Genomic DNA, 16,280 nt, shown 5'->3' on the forward strand with positions numbered 1-16,280 from the left:
ACCTGATTAACAGGTTACTTTTTTTAATTCAAACCATTCAAATAAAATATAATAAATGAAGAGTTCAGATTTAATGAATTAACAAGGTGTGCAGCACTTCATACTTAGAAAAAAGTGTTTAAGATGAGCCTCAATTGTTGATAAAAACTAATAATATTTGTTAGTTATGCAGCATTATTAATAAAATTATAATAAATAGTAAATAGTAATAAATAAATATATAATAGTCAACGAACTATAATTCAAACGACATAATTTCTCTATTTTTATTTAGATATCTCGGGTTTGAGTCTTACCTTTGGAAAAATAAATAAATAAATAAATAGTGAAAACTCACATGCAGGGGATAGGAAAACCAGAGAGAAGAAGGAGTGAAAATGTGAACTTGTATTAAATGATGAATCACACTTTTACATAGCTGACCTTCCCATATTTATACAGAGCTAACTAACTACTGATTAGCATAAATATCTAACTACTCTAATCAATTTTCTCTAACTAACTATCAGCATAAATAGCTAACTAACTACTGTTCAGCAGCCCAAGCTTACTATGGATGTAATGGAAAGGACCTGGTGCTAGTGGCTTAGTCAAAATGTCTGCAACCTGCTCATGTGTAGAGATAGGTAGCAGATTAATCACGCCTTCTTGTAGTTTGTCGCGGACAATGTGGCAATCTGCTTCGATATGCTTTGTCCGCTCATGGAAGACTGGATTAGTGGCTATATACACAGCAAACTTGCTATCACAGTAAATGTTCGTTGCCTTCTGAAGTGGTGCGCCAAGTTCCTGAAGAACATAACTCAACCATTAGACCTCCCTAGTTGCAAGCGCCAACGCCCTATATTCTGCCTCGGAGGAGGAAGCAGCGACTGTAAGTTGCTTCTTGCTCTTCCAACTAACAAGAGATGATCCAAAGTAAAAGCAATACGCTGAGATCGACCTCCTGGAGTCAGGACACCCTGGCCCAGTCTAAGTCTGAGAAGCCTGTGAGATTCAAGTCTGATTTGGCTGAGAAGAAAAGGCCAGCAGCTGGGGATCCTTTCACGTATCTCAATATTTGATGAGCAGCTCGCAAATGCTCTGTGGTAGGACAATCCAAAAATGGACTCAACTTCTCTATAGCGAAACTTATATCCGGCCTAGTGTTTGAAAGATAGAGCAACTTTCCAATGATTCTTCGGTATGGAGTAGAATCAGACAGCAGCTCCCCATCACTCTTACTAAGCTTTGCACCATAATCCATTGGTGTTGGGGCAGGCTTGCATTCCTCAAAATCTGTTTCTTTAAGCAAATCCAGCACATATTTTCATTGATACAAAGCAATTCCTTTCTGTGACCTAGCCACTTCTAAGCCAAGAAAATATTTGAGGTCCCAATATCTTTGATCCGAAATCTATCATCAAGTATCTTCTTCACATTCTCAATCTCATTGAGATCATCACATGCCAAAACCAAATCATCAACGTAAACTACGACTGCTGTAAATCCTTTTAGAGTTGATTTTGTGAACAAACTATAATCTAGTTTGCACTGCTTGAAATCCAGCTCCACAAGAACAGATTTGAGTTTTGAATTCTACTGTCTACTAGCTTGTTTCAATCCATACAGTGACTTCTCAAGTTTGCACACTTGTCCTGGCTTTGCATGAAGTCATTCCAGCACCTTCATTCATGTATACTTCTTCATCCAGGTCACCATGCAGAAACACAGTATTAACATCAATTTGTTTCAAGTGCCAGCTTTTCATAGCAGCAAGAGCCAAAACCACTCGCAATGTTCCCAATTTAATAACTGGGCTAAAGGTATCCTTGTAATCAACTCCAGGAACCTGCGTGAATCCCTTTGCAACGAGGCGAGCTTTGTGACGTTCCACACTACCATTCGGATGATACTTGACTTTGAATACCCACTTACATCCTATTGCCTTCTTGCCAGGTGGGAGTGAGGTCAACTTCCAGGTTTTATTTTCATCCAGAGCAGTCAGTTCAGCCTTAATAGCTTCTTGCCAGCAAGTTTGAGATATCGCCTTCTCATAGCGCTTAGGCTCGATGTTTTGAATAACTAATGAGTATGCAAGATGCATGGGGAAAATAGAATGATAGAATAAAAAGTTTGAGATAGGATATCTTTGAAGGTTTCGCATGGTTTTTGAATTTTCATTGATAGCTGTTATACATTTGTAATCTTTCAAGTAAGCTGGCGGTTTTGAAATTCTTGTGGATCTTCTCAGCATCACATGAGTAGGGAGACTAGGTGAATCATGCACCTGTGTATCTAATCTAGGACTAGTGTCTACATTTGTGTGTGATGTATGGTCAGAATTGTCAAAAGCTTTCAAATGATGCATACAGTTTGAAAGAGGAGAAGTTGTAGGAGAAGGAGAAATTGGATATCGAAGAAGAAATTGCAGAAAGAGATGAGATCGGAAATCAAAGAATCTTGAAAAAAAGAAATCAGAACGCTCGAAGAGAACTTGAACTAAGAGAAGTCAGTCTTGAAGAGGAACCTGGATCCATCATCTCTCTCCAACCACGATTGATGATCGTGAATCGAAGATCAAGCCACTCTCTCTTCAATCGCCGCACCATATTAAAGGTTGCGCATGAGAACGAGAAAAGAATGCAGGGGATAGGAAAACTAGAAAGAAGAAGGAGTGAAAATGTGAACTGTATTAAATGATGAATCACACTTTTACATAGCTGACCTTCCTATATTTATACATAGCTAACTAACTACTGATTAGTATAAATATCTAACTACTCTAATCAATTTTCTCTAACTAACTATCAGCAGACTCTCTTATTAAGTAATAGTTACTAATTAAAAATTGTTAGATAACAATTTATCAAACATGTCAAATTATCTAGTGGTTTTCAACTAACTTTACTGCCTAAATAAATATATAGTAGATAAAGATATTTTGAATTTTAAAATCATTTGCTATGATACATGGATACTGACACGGACACGGGACATGACATGACACGGGACACGCCGACACGCGAATTTTAAAATCTTACATGACACGGGGACACATATATATATAAAATATAAAGTATTTTTTAGATAAATTGTAATGATATTTTGATATTTTATTGATATTAAAATATAAATTAAAATTTTTAATTATTTTTAATGTCTTATTTTAATTATATCAAGTATTTAAAATATTTTTGTTTTAATAAATAATAATATATACTATATCTAAATTTATTTTAAGAATATATGTTAAGAATAAGACTGGACACGCGGACACGTGATGGTATTTAAATATTTTTCAAGCGTGTTCGAAAAAGATTTTTTTATTTTTTATTAAGACACATTTGGACACAGCAAAGTGTCGTGTCCGATACGCAAACACGATAACTCAACTAAGTGCATGTACTTCATAGATCATTTGGGAAGTCACCAAACAAAAAAAATCATTTCGGAAATGAACGAGCTTTACCTTCATTAACTAACTTAGTCACGAAGTCAATATATATTGGAATTTGGAACGCAAATTTTGGGTGTTGAGTAGTAAAGCAGAGTGAAAGTAGAAGTGGCCTTATTGACTCGCCATTGACCAGTGACGATCCTTTTCTTCCTCGCAATTTTCATCTTCATTCTTTGGTCAGTTTCTCTGTTACTTCATTCTCTTGTCTCTTCTTTTTCCTTCTGCCTCATCATCATCATCATGCTCTTCAATCGCTTCCGAATGCTCAAATTTCACTCAAGTTCGTCACTCTTTAGTTAGCGGTTCAGTTTTGTGTTATTTTTTTCCACATTTATAATTCGTTACGTGTGAAAAGTGAATTTTTCAGTGAACAAGCTGATTTTTTTGTCCGAAAAGCAGAAACATGCATCCTAATTTCGTAAATATCTTGAAGCCATTTAAGCCAAGCTTGTTCATGTTTGTTTATCCAAATCATTTTAATAAAGACTATTATTTATTTACGTTCTTTACATTTATTCATGAGCCAGTGAGTCTAGTATGTGTAACTTCTTTTTCTATACATAAAAGGTGTTCTTGAGCTTCAGCTGTATTTTTTTTGTTTTATTTCTTGACTCATTTGCACTTATTGACTGCAATTGGATCTTAAGAGAGTCATGAATGTTTGCGTTTTCATTTTCTGTTTTCACTTCTCGGTGCTGTCTGTTTTCAGAATTGTGTGGAAAAAAAAAAATAGGAGGTGAAATCAGAAATTGGATTTTGTTGTTTCTATTATTTTCTCTTTTTCCTCCACAAGATCTAGAAAACAAAAGATACTAGAAATAAAAATAGAAAATGAAACAAACCAAACGCACTCATTGACATTTTCTGCAGGTTGCACTCATTGACATTGTTGAAACTTTTTTGCTAGATTGAGACCTTGTGTTTTGAAAACTAGATACTTATCTATATTCTTGATAGCTGATCATTGATTAGTTAGTAAAGTCATTTTATATATTATAGTCATTAAGTTAAGTAACATCTGATTTGTTTCAAAAACTTACAGCCTGAACTGATAGGTTCTTTGGATAAATTTTCATCATTAAAAGTGTGGAAGTTGTTACAGACATGGCTGTCTTTAAATTAATTTGTCAAAAGCAGTGAAAGGTTTCCCTTGAAAACAAATTGGCGTGGAACGTGCATTCCAGCGTCCGAGTCAATTGTCATCTATCCAAGTTTGCCAATGTGAATAAAATTTCAATGGATTTGAATTCGTAATATTTTGGATGTCATTTGAATATGCTGACAAATTTAAATTAACTGTTTAAAATAGATGATCTAGCATCATGTTAGTGTTCCCTTTTGTTACTGCTATTCAGGAAAGGCAAAAGAGTGCGTATGAAGGATGGGTAAAACAATTGAGTTGTCTGGATTTCCATTTTATGTTACTGTGGACCATGTAAAGACATATGTGGAACATATTACTGGTGAAGGAACTGTATTTGCTGTTAAGATAAGACAAAGCCAAGGTAAGGATCAAAGGATATTTGCAATTATTCAATTTATCTCTGCAAGAAATGCTTCACTCATGATGTCTAAAGCTACCAAAAAGTTGTTGTTTGGAAATTCTCGTCTGAAGGCTAGGGAAATGATGAAAGATATTGTGCCAAAGCCAAGATCCTCTCAGCATTGTTTGAACAATGTGAAACTGCATTTCGGCTGTCAGCTCTCAGAGGAAAGGATCTCTGTTTTATGGAGAAATATGGATGTCCGTTTATGTTTCGGGTCTGGAATGAGAAAGTTTCATTTCTTTCTTTCCCATAACAATTCAGAATATAAACTTGAGCTTCATTATGACAATATTTGGAAGATTGAGCTGCATCAACCCCGAGATGAAACTGATAATTATCTCCTGATTCAGGTTCTTAAATCTAAACTTATCGTTATTGGTATTAATCTATTCTTCGGATTTAAGTAACATTTTTATTATAGTGGAAAAATGTAACTTCCAACAGGAGTTACCCCTTATAGTCACTCTCCTACCCATGGAACATAACAAATACATTGCTGGAGTACCTCGTTTACCAAAAATTTACAATGAACTGAACCTGAAGTGATAACTCAAACTAGTAACAAGCAATCTTCGTATGTTTATTAAAACAAACAGGTATAAACCATCTCTCTTGCAAGCAGGCAACAACTACATATAATGAGGAGAGTAGCCTTTAGAAATCTCACTGACAATTCTCACTTACTATTTTCCTTTTCGTTTCATCTATAACTATGTGTAAACCTTCGACCATCCTCGCAACTATTTTTCGGACCAATTCATCTAGTGCATAAGGTTTAAATTTGATGTCAAGCGTGTTATTACTTATTGGAACTTTTCTCTTTTTTAATATGTTTCAGAATTTACCATGTTGATATGACTTAGAAAGCCGAAATATTTTCTCTCGAATTTTTGTCCTTTCTCTTTTTGTGGGATTTTTTACCTTGTAATTGCATGTTGCTATGGTTGCTCTATGCATGACTTATGATGAACATCTTTACTTTTTCTTCAAATGCAGTTACTTGGTGCTCCCCGTATTTTTGAGAAAGAAGAATATACTTTGGGAGATATATATGATGATCCGTTATTCAACTATTATAAAGATGGCTCCAATGACCAATGGATTCGAGCAATAGATTTCACACCTTGCAATTGTATTGGCCAGTCTACTGCTATAGTTATAGAGCTTCCAGATGGCCAACATTTTCCAGATTTCAGGGAAAACTTTGGTTATTATGAGGAAAGTGAGAGGCCATTCACTTTAGAGACAGGAGCTCCTTTTTCTAGCATTCTCGGCCTTGTTCCAATTGTTACTCCTCCACAAGGCACTCAAATACCATATGACATCTTGTTCAAAGTTAATTCACTGGTTCAACATGGGTGTCTTGCTGGTCCGTCACTTGATGATGGCTTTTATCGTTGGGTTGATCCATGCAGAGTGAAGCTTGAATATATAGAACATGCTTTAGAAAAAATATCCTATTCAAAGGAGTGCTGTTATGATCCCATAAAGTGGCTGAGTGATCAATACAGAAGGTACAATTCCAGCAATGCATCAGGGAAGCCTCTTCGATCACCTGCGATATCCTTGGATACTGGTTTGGTCTATGTAAAGAGGGTTCAGATTACACCCTGCAAGGTGTATTTTTATGGTCCAGAGATTAATGTCTCAAATCGTGTTCTCCGCCATTTCCAGCAGGATATTGACAACTTCCTGCGTGTTTCATTTGTTGATGAAGAGTTAGAAAAACTGTATTCTACTGATTTGTCGCAACGTACTTCTGTGAATACTAAGACTGAAATATACACAAGAATTCTTTCTATCCTTAGAGATGGCATTACTATTGGTGACAAGAAGTTTGAATTTCTAGCTTTCTCGTCAAGTCAATTGCGGGAAAATTCTCTTTGGATGTTTGCTCCTACAGCAACTGGACGTACTGCTGCATATATCAGGAAATGGATGGGAGATTTTCATCGTATTAGAAATGTGGCCAAATATGCTGCTAGGCTGGGGCAATCTTTTGGTTCATCTACTGAAACACTAAGTGTTGAGAAGGATGAAGTTGAAGTTATTCCTGATGTAGAGTTTAATGGCTATGTCTTCTCTGATGGAATTGGAAAGATATCTCTTGAATTTGCCAAGAAGGTTGCTAAAAAATGTGGTTACAGTTCTACCCCGTCCGCCTTTCAGATCCGATATGGCGGATACAAAGGAGTTGTGGCTGTCGACCCAACATCGGCAGCAAAGCTATCACTGAGGAGGAGTATGCTGAAGTATGATTCAGATAACACAAAGTTGGATGTTTTGGCATGTAGTAAATTTCAGCCTTGTTATCTAAATCGTCAGTTGATTTCTCTGTTATCTACTCTTGGCATCAAGGATGAAGTTTTTGAGAAAAAACAGAAAGAGGCTGTTGATCAACTGAATACTATATTAACAGATTCATCAAAGGCACACGAGGCTCTGGACATGATGTACACTGGGGAAATCAGTAATGTTCTAAAGGAGATGCTCGTCTGTGGCTACAAGCCGAACGAAGAACCGTTTCTATCAATGATGCTGCAAACATTCAGGGCATCAAAACTTTTGGAATTGCGAATCAAGACTAGGATCCTTATTCCAAATGGACGAGCAATGATGGGTTGTCTTGATGAAACTGGAAGCCTAGAATATGGTCAGGTGTTTCTTCAATTCTCTAACCTTAGTTCTTCTTCATATGGTCGTGAAAGATCTTACATAGTCAATGGTAAGGTAGTAGTGGCGAAAAACCCCTGCTTGCACCCAGGAGATGTGCGCGTTCTAAAGGCTGTGAATGTACCAGCCTTGCATCACATGATAGATTGTGTTGTTTTCCCTCAGAAAGGACACAGGTACTTATATTTCTTAATATTTCAATCATTGTTTTTATGGTAAACACTATCTCATAAGATACTGTATCATCTATATGTTAAGTGCAGTCCAAGTCTTAAAACAAGTTTGATGAAATAATTAATACCTACTTTGCCTTTACCATGAATATTTATTTCGATCAGGTGCATTATGTATTAGGCAGCTGCACGGCTGCAAAATTATGGAGAATAATTTTTTAATAAATATGATAATGCTATGAAGTATGAACTGCTAGTTTTACGTGTTGAAAATTGGCCATGCTTCTGTTACTTTTATCAGTTTCTGAACTCCATTCATTCTAAGAGACTGCCTTCTATTTATCTTTGGTACTCTTTCCATTTCAAATTAACTGTATCTTTTTAGGTGTGCATGATTATTATACAACTATTGAATTTATTGAAAATGTAATAATCAGAAAAGAAAGACAAAAGTTTCCCTAGTATAAATTTTTCCCTCCATTAATAATTTCTTGAAATTAAAAACGACACTTAATTTGCAACAAAAAAACAGAAGAGACACTTAATTTGAAAATTTTCAAAAGTTATAAGTAGAACCTGCCATGCAGTTTTGGGGACAAATGATAAAAGAGAAAGAATGATGGAGAAAAAGACCTGCATGCAATGCAGTTTGGGGGTAAAGAAAAGAAGAGAGTAAATCAGTAAGAATGAAAGAAAAAAAAAGCTGCAATGCAGTTGCAGCTAACACATTCTTTCAGGCATCCATATTGTTTGTCTTTATTAGATATGTTAGTCAAATGCTTATGAGTTTCAAATCACATATCATTATACATGATCTGAAATGGTACATCAAAGTTGGTCTTCTTTAAATATGCTTGAGAAAGTTATTTCCATTCATAAATGCTTCTGTAAATTTCTGCATGTGGCCATCAATAACTGTTTTTTGTTCTAAGGCCTCATCCAAATGAGTGTTCGGGAAGTGATTTGGATGGCGATATCTACTTTGTTTCTTGGGACCCTGAATTGATTCCATCAAGTGAAATCGAACCAATGGACTATACTGCAGCTCCAAGTAAGGAACTGGATCATGATGTCATGATCGAGGTATCGTTCTTCGATATTGCTATCTTTGTTGTATTTGATATTATTTTTGGTTTGAAATCTTATGTTGCTATTATGTATAATCTTTAAACGTGTTTCAACGTTTTCTGCTGTTGCTATGGATTATGTTGTCACATTCATCCAAGGTTTCACTTCAATACTGATTATGTTATAAAAACTTGATTTCATCCAACTAGTCATTTCTTTCTGCCATTTTTTATTGTTAACTTACTCTCTATCTAAATCCAATACTCATTCTAAATTAGAATTTATGTCAATTTGTTATTTTTTTCTAGTGTCATTCCATAAGTCAAAAGTGTTCAACAATAATCTCATAAATACTAGTTATGTTTTGCATATGTAGCTAGACCTAGACTTGTTCAGAAAAACCAAAATCTAGCCTCAAAAGTCACTTGGTCTCTTTTATCACAAATTACACCTAAAACATTTCTCTTTTTCATCCACGAAGCTATAACTATAACTTAGATATCTCTATTTCTTTAGTATTTATTATGATATTAGATTATTAGTAATACTCAATCCATTTAACTTGCAGTATGGTCTGAGTTCGTCTTCGTGTCTTCCTTACCAATACACACTCCATACATTGTGTTATTTCCACCACAAAAAAATCTTGAGTGCATCTAAATCTTATAGTCACAACTCTCGCTTTATTTCAATTTTTTTCAATCACTTGATACAGGATATTGAGGAGTATTTTGTAAACTACATAGTTAATGACAGTCTAGGAATAATTGCCAATGCACACACTGTCTTTGCGGATCGAGAGCCGTTAAAAGCAATGTCGGAACCATGTCTCAAGCTAGCAAAGCTATTTTCAATAGCAGTTGACTTTCCAAAAACTGGTGTTCCAGCCGTTATTCCTCGCGAACTTTATGTAAAAGAATATCCAGACTTTATGGAGAAGCTTGATAAACCGTCCTATGACTCACAGAATGTTATAGGAAAGCTTTTCAGGGAAGTGCGAGGAATCGCAACGAGTGCCAGCTCGATCACCACATCCTTTACTAGGGAAGTGGCTATACAGTCATATGACCCTGATATGGAAGTTGATGGTTTTATGGATTATGTTGATGATGCTTTCTTTCACAAAACCAACTATGACTATATGCTGGGAAATTTGATGGACTACTATGGGGTCAAGACAGAAGCCGAAATCTTTGGCGGGAATATCATGAAAATGTCAAAATCTTTCAGCAAACAGAGGGATTCAGATGCAATTAATGCAGCTGTGAGGTCTCTAAGGAAAGAGGCTCGAACATGGTTCAACGATGGCGATGGCGATGATGCCTATGCAAAGGCTTCTGCATGGTATTATGTTACTTATCATCCTGATTACTATGGTCTCTATAATGAAGGCATGAATAGGGGCCATTTTTTAAGTTTCCCATGGTGTGTTTACCCTCAACTTGTTCAAATCAAGAAGGAGAAAGCCTGCATTAGAAGGTCTTATAGTCTTTCAATGGAGGATAGGTTTCTCGGTTGAGTTGGAATTGACAATTCTGCCCTTCTCTGCTGCTGTGGAGCATGCAGCTCCTCTTTATTTTCTATGTTGTGAGTAATTTAAGGGTGTGAATATTGTACATGTATGTAGATATGATGATGAAGAGTATGTTATGAATAAGAGAAATTGTGTGTGGACATTGTAGTTGCAGATGTGTTAATATATCCTGTGTTATTTCACTTATATGTAATGTCTGGGAAATAACGCAGGTCAATTCCCACACGATGGGTTATAATAAAGACAGAAATGTTAGACAACCTAACTCTTCTATTTTTTTAACTAAGTCTAACCAAATAAGAATTTACATATGCTAATTTTTTTTCGTAAGATTATTTTTTTTTTGGTTTCCTCTTTTTTCATTATCATCACCATTATTATTATCATCATTATTATCACCTCCTCTTCGTCTATTATCATCATTATCCTTTTTCTTTCTTTTTTTTCTTTTTCTTAATGTTGTCGTCTTTTTCTAAAAAAGAATAAAGAAAAAGTGTAGCATTCTATTTTATGCGTCACGTTTGTAAAGTTTAAGTATCAAAATTAAGAAATTTTTATGTTATAGGTAAGAGGTGCTATTTTTTTATATTTTTTTTAAATAATTCTTATTTCTCATAATTTTTCTTGTTCTATACTCTTATAATTTTTATTATTTTACCTTTTAAGAAGAATAAAAATAAAAAAAATCAAACAAAGAAGATGAAAGAATTACACAATTTTTTGTTTTATTTTTTTATTTATCTTTTTTGACAATAAACACAACAAGCTTTTGAACTAAAACACGTAACTTTATAAATAAAAATACAGAAATTTTACACGAACAAAGAAGAAAGAAGAAAAATAAGAAGAAAAAAAGAAATGACAGCATCAAGTTTAAAATCTTATAAAAAGTTAGCATCAAAATTAAAAAAATTGTGTCAAAATTAAAAAATTTTTGCATCGCGGTTAACAAATTTCGGTTAAAAAGTGTGTGATTCCTTGCGCATGTCAGTTTGTTGGATTTGAATTTAATTGGAATTAGTTGATAAAAATATTTAGATGTATAGAAAGATCCCAATACAAATAAGTTATAAGTACAATAAATTTAATCTTTAACCTTAGTTTAATTTTGTTTCTAATATTTAAAATATTTTATTATTATTTTAAATGTTTCATTATATCTTATTGAGTAATGATTGGGAGTCTTTTACAAGGATGAATTCAATATCCAATTTAAACAAAGATAGATAAAATTTGATTATGTTCGATTACCTGTTGGAACTAAAATTAATTAAATTAGATCGGTTTGATTTTGGTAAGATAACAGGGTCATCGAAGTAGAAAAAGAAAAAAAATGATAGTGATAATTTGCATTTGATGATAGGTAAAACTGATAAAAAATTATTACACGTTAATTATAAAAAGATTAAAAATAATAAAATTAAAAGTTATTTCAAACATATAAAATTAAATTAAACCAAACATTAAAAATATATGTAAAACTTTTACCTTTAGGAAAAAAAAAATATTTTACCTCATTATTAAAAAGTAAATCATTAAAATCTAAGTAGTTAGGACTTAGGAGTAGTCTAGTATGGGTGGTTAATTTGAATGACAACTATTATTTGATATTTTTTAATTATTATTTCTGCCACAAATAAGATGAAGAAAAAAAGATATGAACATATAAAGGTTAGAAAGAAACACCTGTAATAATAGCCTTGTTAAGTTTCTGAGTTTCATGGTGGTGAATGGTGATGATTCATTATCATTATTCATTAACATTAACACAACAAAAAGAAAAAATATTATAAAAAAAATCACAGCGACTAAACAGAAAAATATTATAAAAAAAAAATCGTGATATGCAAATGCACACTTAATTATTTCTCTTCTACTCATCATTATTCTTGAAAAATAATCGATTTTTCACCATTGCAAGCTTCAAATTCGCGAATTCACCACAACGCATTCCAATTCCCCAAATGAATCTCTTCAAATCAGACGTAATTCCCGCATTCCTTCCATGAACGAGATATAGGGTTCTTGCAACCTTGTTCTTCCCCTTTCACGGAAGAAAAAGAAAACAAAATCCATAAGGTACATTGCATCTCTCCATAACTGCCTCTGATAGATGTTTTCTTTTTAGTTCTATTTGTTTCCATGATTAATCTTTCATCTTGTCATATCTATGTGTAATGTGGTTTCAAATGATTAATCTTTTGAAGATTTTTATGGTAAAACAAAACGAACTCTTTTTATTTGGAAACTTTTGTCATGTTACATTTGTATGGATTGGTGTTAGTATAAAATTCATTGTTTTGATCAACTTGCATATTGGCGTTATTTTGCATGAGATAACTTGTTTGAGAGTGCTAATTTATATTCTTAATTATTCTCTTAATATTTAAATGAGTACAAATTTAAATATATTATTTTTTTAAGAATATCAAAGATATAAAAAATTTGAAATCTTTTATTTAGAAATTAACAGAATAATTCGGAGAATTATGAAGTATAAACTTGGTGAAATATAGTGTAAGTTCTCTTCTCTTTTTTTATTTATTTATTTTTTTAATTTGAATGTGGTTCATCAAGGTAAATATGATAAATGGGGATGTCCGGTGATATGAGGAGCTTTTCTTATTTTTATAATCTATTTCCTTGTTCAAATCAATACATTGTGTTAGTAATCATTTTACGGATTGATGATTGTTAAAGTGAACTAGAAGAAGCATAGGTCCTATGATGGTTTTAAACTTCAACAACTTGAAGTTTTAGCTTCCAAGTTCCAATGCATTTGCAATGTCTACTTTCAATATGTGTCAACCTTTGTTTCCATTTAAACTTCAGCATCAACTGCACTTGTTTATTTGAAATAACCCTTCAGCTCATGTACATATGTGATGGTGGACAACTCTTGAGAAGTGGAATTTCAATAATTTGACTTCAATATATTGATATCAACGTCTTTATCTTTACGAGATTTGGAGTTTCACCCCGCATTTCAATTTTTCTAAATAGAGAGTTAATTTTTAAAGCAATGTGATTTGTGCTTAAATTTCTGTGATAAATAACGCATGATATAGTATATAATGGGTGATATTTCTAGTTTTAGAAATTTGGATTATGCCAGGACTAAAAACATTGCTCTTCTATTTCATACCAGGTTGGCTAACCACAGTTCCAAACCGAAAATGTTCGACCTGTATTGATTCTACCCTTGATGGGTTCCTCAAAAAGATTCTAACTTTACCAGATTCACCAACTAGGTAGGCACAATGTTCAAGCAATTCCTCAGCAAGCTCCCTCGCAACAAGAAGCTCGATGCTGATGAGTCAAGCCAAGTTAATTCATCCTCTGAGCCAAGCTCCTCCATGGACATCCCCGAATCCCCACGTGCCGCTGGTAAAAACCACCATACAGACCGTGGCAGCTCTTCCAACGCAAAGCGGGCGTCTTCTATTTTTCCAGAAAGCGCCATTTCAGGGATTGAAGCCTTGATCCCTTTCAAGGATGTTCCACCCTTGGAGAAGATGAACCTCTTTGTTAGCAAGCTCAACCTTTGTTGTGTCACCTTCGATTTCACCAACCCAAGTAAAAACACTGTCGAAAAGGACATAAAAAGAAGAACTTTGATTGAACTCGTTGATTTTGTAGCTTCTGGCTCTATTAAATTCACTGAGCCGGCTATTCTAGCAATGTGTAGAATGTGTGCCATCAACTTATTCCGTGTTTTCCCACCAAATTACCGGTCTCGGCAGTTGTCCGGTGGATCCGGTGGCAGAGATGGCGAGAATGATGATGATGAGCCATCTTTTGATCCTTCTTGGCCACACTTGCAAATTGTGTATGACTTGTTGCTTAAGTTTGTTAGCTCCCCTTGTCTTGATGCAAAGGTGGCAAAGAAATACATTGATTGTTCATTTATTTCGAGATTGCTAGAGTTGTTTGATTCAGAGGATCCTAGGGAGAGGGATTGCTTAAAAACCATAATGCATAGGGTTTATGGTAAATTCATGGTGCACAGGCCTTACATAAGAAAGTCCATTAACAATGTGTTCTTTAGGTTTGTGTTTGAAACTGAGAGGCACAATGGGATTGCTGAGTTGTTAGAGATCTTTGGAAGCATAATTAGTGGTTTTGCTTTGCCTTTGAAGGAGGAGCACAAGATCTTCTTATGGAGGGTGTTGATCCCCTTGCACAAGCCCAAATCCCTGGGGGTATACTACCAGCAATTGTCCTATTGCATCACTCAATTTATAGAGAAAGAGCCAAAGTTGGCGAGTACCGTCATTAGAGGATTGTTGAAATATTGGCCTATAACCAATAGTCAGAAGGAGGTGATGTTCCTTGGTGAATTGGAAGAAATTCTGGAAGTGATTAACATGGTAGAGTTCCAGAAGGTCATGCTGCCGTTGTTTTGGCGAATTGGATGCTGCATTAAAAGTTCTCATTTTCAGGTGCAACTGTTAACTGTTGAGTTATACTGAATCCATTTGCTGATACCTCGGTTATTGTTATCCCCTTAATCCTATGCTAGGCTTTTTAGTGAGAATTGAATGCATGCACTTTTACTTGTCTAAAATGTGGAGGAATTTGAACACCCTACCCTGGTTTGCATATTCTCAATGTGGATGCTAGCTTTTTCCCTTCTAGGCATTCTTTGCATTTCGGCTTAAGAGCTCGATAGTATTTCTTTCACCATAAATCGAGCATTATGAAAAACTGAAGTATCCATCCGAGAATTATTCTCTGCTGGTCCTTATTTGTTAGCTTGTGTTAGTTTTGGGCTGCAGCATTTAAAGTGTTCATATTATTTCTTTAGAGCTCTCCATAGTTGTTTGAATCTCCCATTGGAATCACAACTATCTTTCTTATGAATTGTTTCAGGTAGCTGAAAGAGCCCTTTTCTTGTGGAACAACGACCACATCGTCAACCTGATCGCTCACAACCGTCAGGTAATCTTGCCGATCATATTACCGGCATTAGATAGGAATTGTCAAGCCCATTGGAACCAGGCAGTTCTCAACTTAACTCTCAATGTTAGGAAGATATTTGTAGAGATGGATGAGAAGCTGTACGTTTCGTGCCTTGCTCGGTTCAAAGAGGAAGAAGCAAGGCAAAGCTCGGAAGCCGAGAAGCGGAAGGAAGCATGGAAACAACTCGAGAAAGCGGCTGGTGTCCGACCAGAGATTGGAAACACAACTGTTTTAGTTTAGTGTCTCCAATTTGATAACCTTACAAAACTGTATGTATCATAGACCCTCAATTACATCTTTTTTCTTTCATTCATTTATTTTTTAATTTTTTTCCTCCTCCCTGTTAATAGTGGAAATGACTATAATTGGGAGAGTGGCTTCTGTTTTTGGGGTCCTATATATATCACGCTTTTGATGCTTCTTAGGCCTGGCAGTAGCCAAAAAATGTTGTAATTATAACGGTTTTGATTGCTAATTTTCTAACGTATTGATGCAACTTTTACTTCTAATTAAACTGATGAGAAAAAAGGGACCATGTCGCAGATCAAAAAGTTTATTTCCATAATCATCTCTGCGTGATTTTCCATTCCTTAGCACTATGTTTTTTTTTTTTTGATACTCCCAATGACGTTGACAACATTTCTATGTGAAGATGTCTTTGTAAGAGTATTTATTTATTTTACTTCTCAAAGCACTTGTATATAAAAGTTTAAAATAGACTATGCTAGGATTCATGGTGGGCGGTGGAGTTTGTGATGTGGTCGTTATGAACAAAGTAAGGGTGGTTTTGGGGCGGAGTTGCTCTTCCTCCCATTGCTTGTTGTCATGGCGGCCCTATTTCGGCAGCTGAGGAGGTTGAAGGTGACAGGTCGTGATGAGAGTGG

General features: G+C 34.7%; 2 protein-coding genes across 7 annotated transcripts; both read left to right on the forward strand.

Moving 5' to 3' along the window:
• The first annotated feature begins 3,427 nt into the window (after positions 1 to 3,427).
• Positions 3,428 to 10,694, forward strand: LOC112772191 (probable RNA-dependent RNA polymerase 1). 6 transcript variants are annotated; one of them, XM_072224458.1, is made up of 7 exons: positions 3,428 to 3,615; positions 4,482 to 4,660; positions 4,795 to 4,944; positions 5,055 to 5,336; positions 5,983 to 7,835; positions 8,765 to 8,915; positions 9,616 to 10,694. In XM_072224458.1, the coding sequence occupies exons 4-7, from the start codon at positions 5,064 to 5,066 to the stop codon at positions 10,417 to 10,419; spliced, it is 3,081 nt and encodes a 1,026-aa protein (XP_072080559.1). In that variant the 5' UTR covers positions 3,428 to 3,615; positions 4,482 to 4,660; positions 4,795 to 4,944; positions 5,055 to 5,063; the 3' UTR covers positions 10,420 to 10,694. The 6 variants fall into 6 exon arrangements, with proteins under 6 accessions (XP_072080559.1, XP_072080558.1, XP_025672865.1 ...); XM_072224457.1 differs by lacking the exon at positions 4,482 to 4,660; XM_029295268.2 differs by having other exon boundaries at positions 3,485 to 3,615; positions 4,795 to 5,336.
• A 1,436-nt stretch (positions 10,695 to 12,130) lies between these two features.
• Positions 12,131 to 15,892, forward strand: LOC112772880 (serine/threonine protein phosphatase 2A 57 kDa regulatory subunit B' kappa isoform). Its single transcript, XM_025817892.3, has 3 exons — positions 12,131 to 12,513; positions 13,583 to 14,876; positions 15,307 to 15,892. Exons 2-3 carry the CDS (start codon positions 13,695 to 13,697, stop codon positions 15,634 to 15,636), a joined length of 1,512 nt encoding a protein of 503 aa, XP_025673677.1. The 5' UTR covers positions 12,131 to 12,513; positions 13,583 to 13,694; the 3' UTR covers positions 15,637 to 15,892.
• The last annotated feature ends 388 nt before the right edge of the window (positions 15,893 to 16,280 follow it).

This window comes from Arachis hypogaea, chromosome 18 (genome assembly GCF_003086295.3).
Source record: "Arachis hypogaea cultivar Tifrunner chromosome 18, arahy.Tifrunner.gnm2.J5K5, whole genome shotgun sequence".
Lineage (NCBI taxonomy): Eukaryota > Viridiplantae > Streptophyta > Magnoliopsida > Fabales > Fabaceae > Arachis > Arachis hypogaea.

Coding starts and splice junctions, on each gene's coding strand:
- LOC112772880 (XM_025817892.3), top strand. CDS start 13,695: ATGTTCAAGCAATTCCTCAGCAAGCTCCCTCGCAACAAGAAGCTCGAT. Junction 14,877..15,306: donor TTAAAAGTTCTCATTTTCAG/GTGCAACTGTTA, acceptor GAATTGTTTCAG/GTAGCTGAAAGAGCCCTTTT.
- LOC112772191 (XM_025817080.3), top strand. CDS start 4,821: ATGGGTAAAACAATTGAGTTGTCTGGATTTCCATTTTATGTTACTGTG. Junction 7,836..8,764: donor TTCCCTCAGAAAGGACACAG/GTACTTATATTT, acceptor TTTTGTTCTAAG/GCCTCATCCAAATGAGTGTT. Junction 8,916..9,615: donor ATCATGATGTCATGATCGAG/GTATCGTTCTTC, acceptor CACTTGATACAG/GATATTGAGGAGTATTTTGT.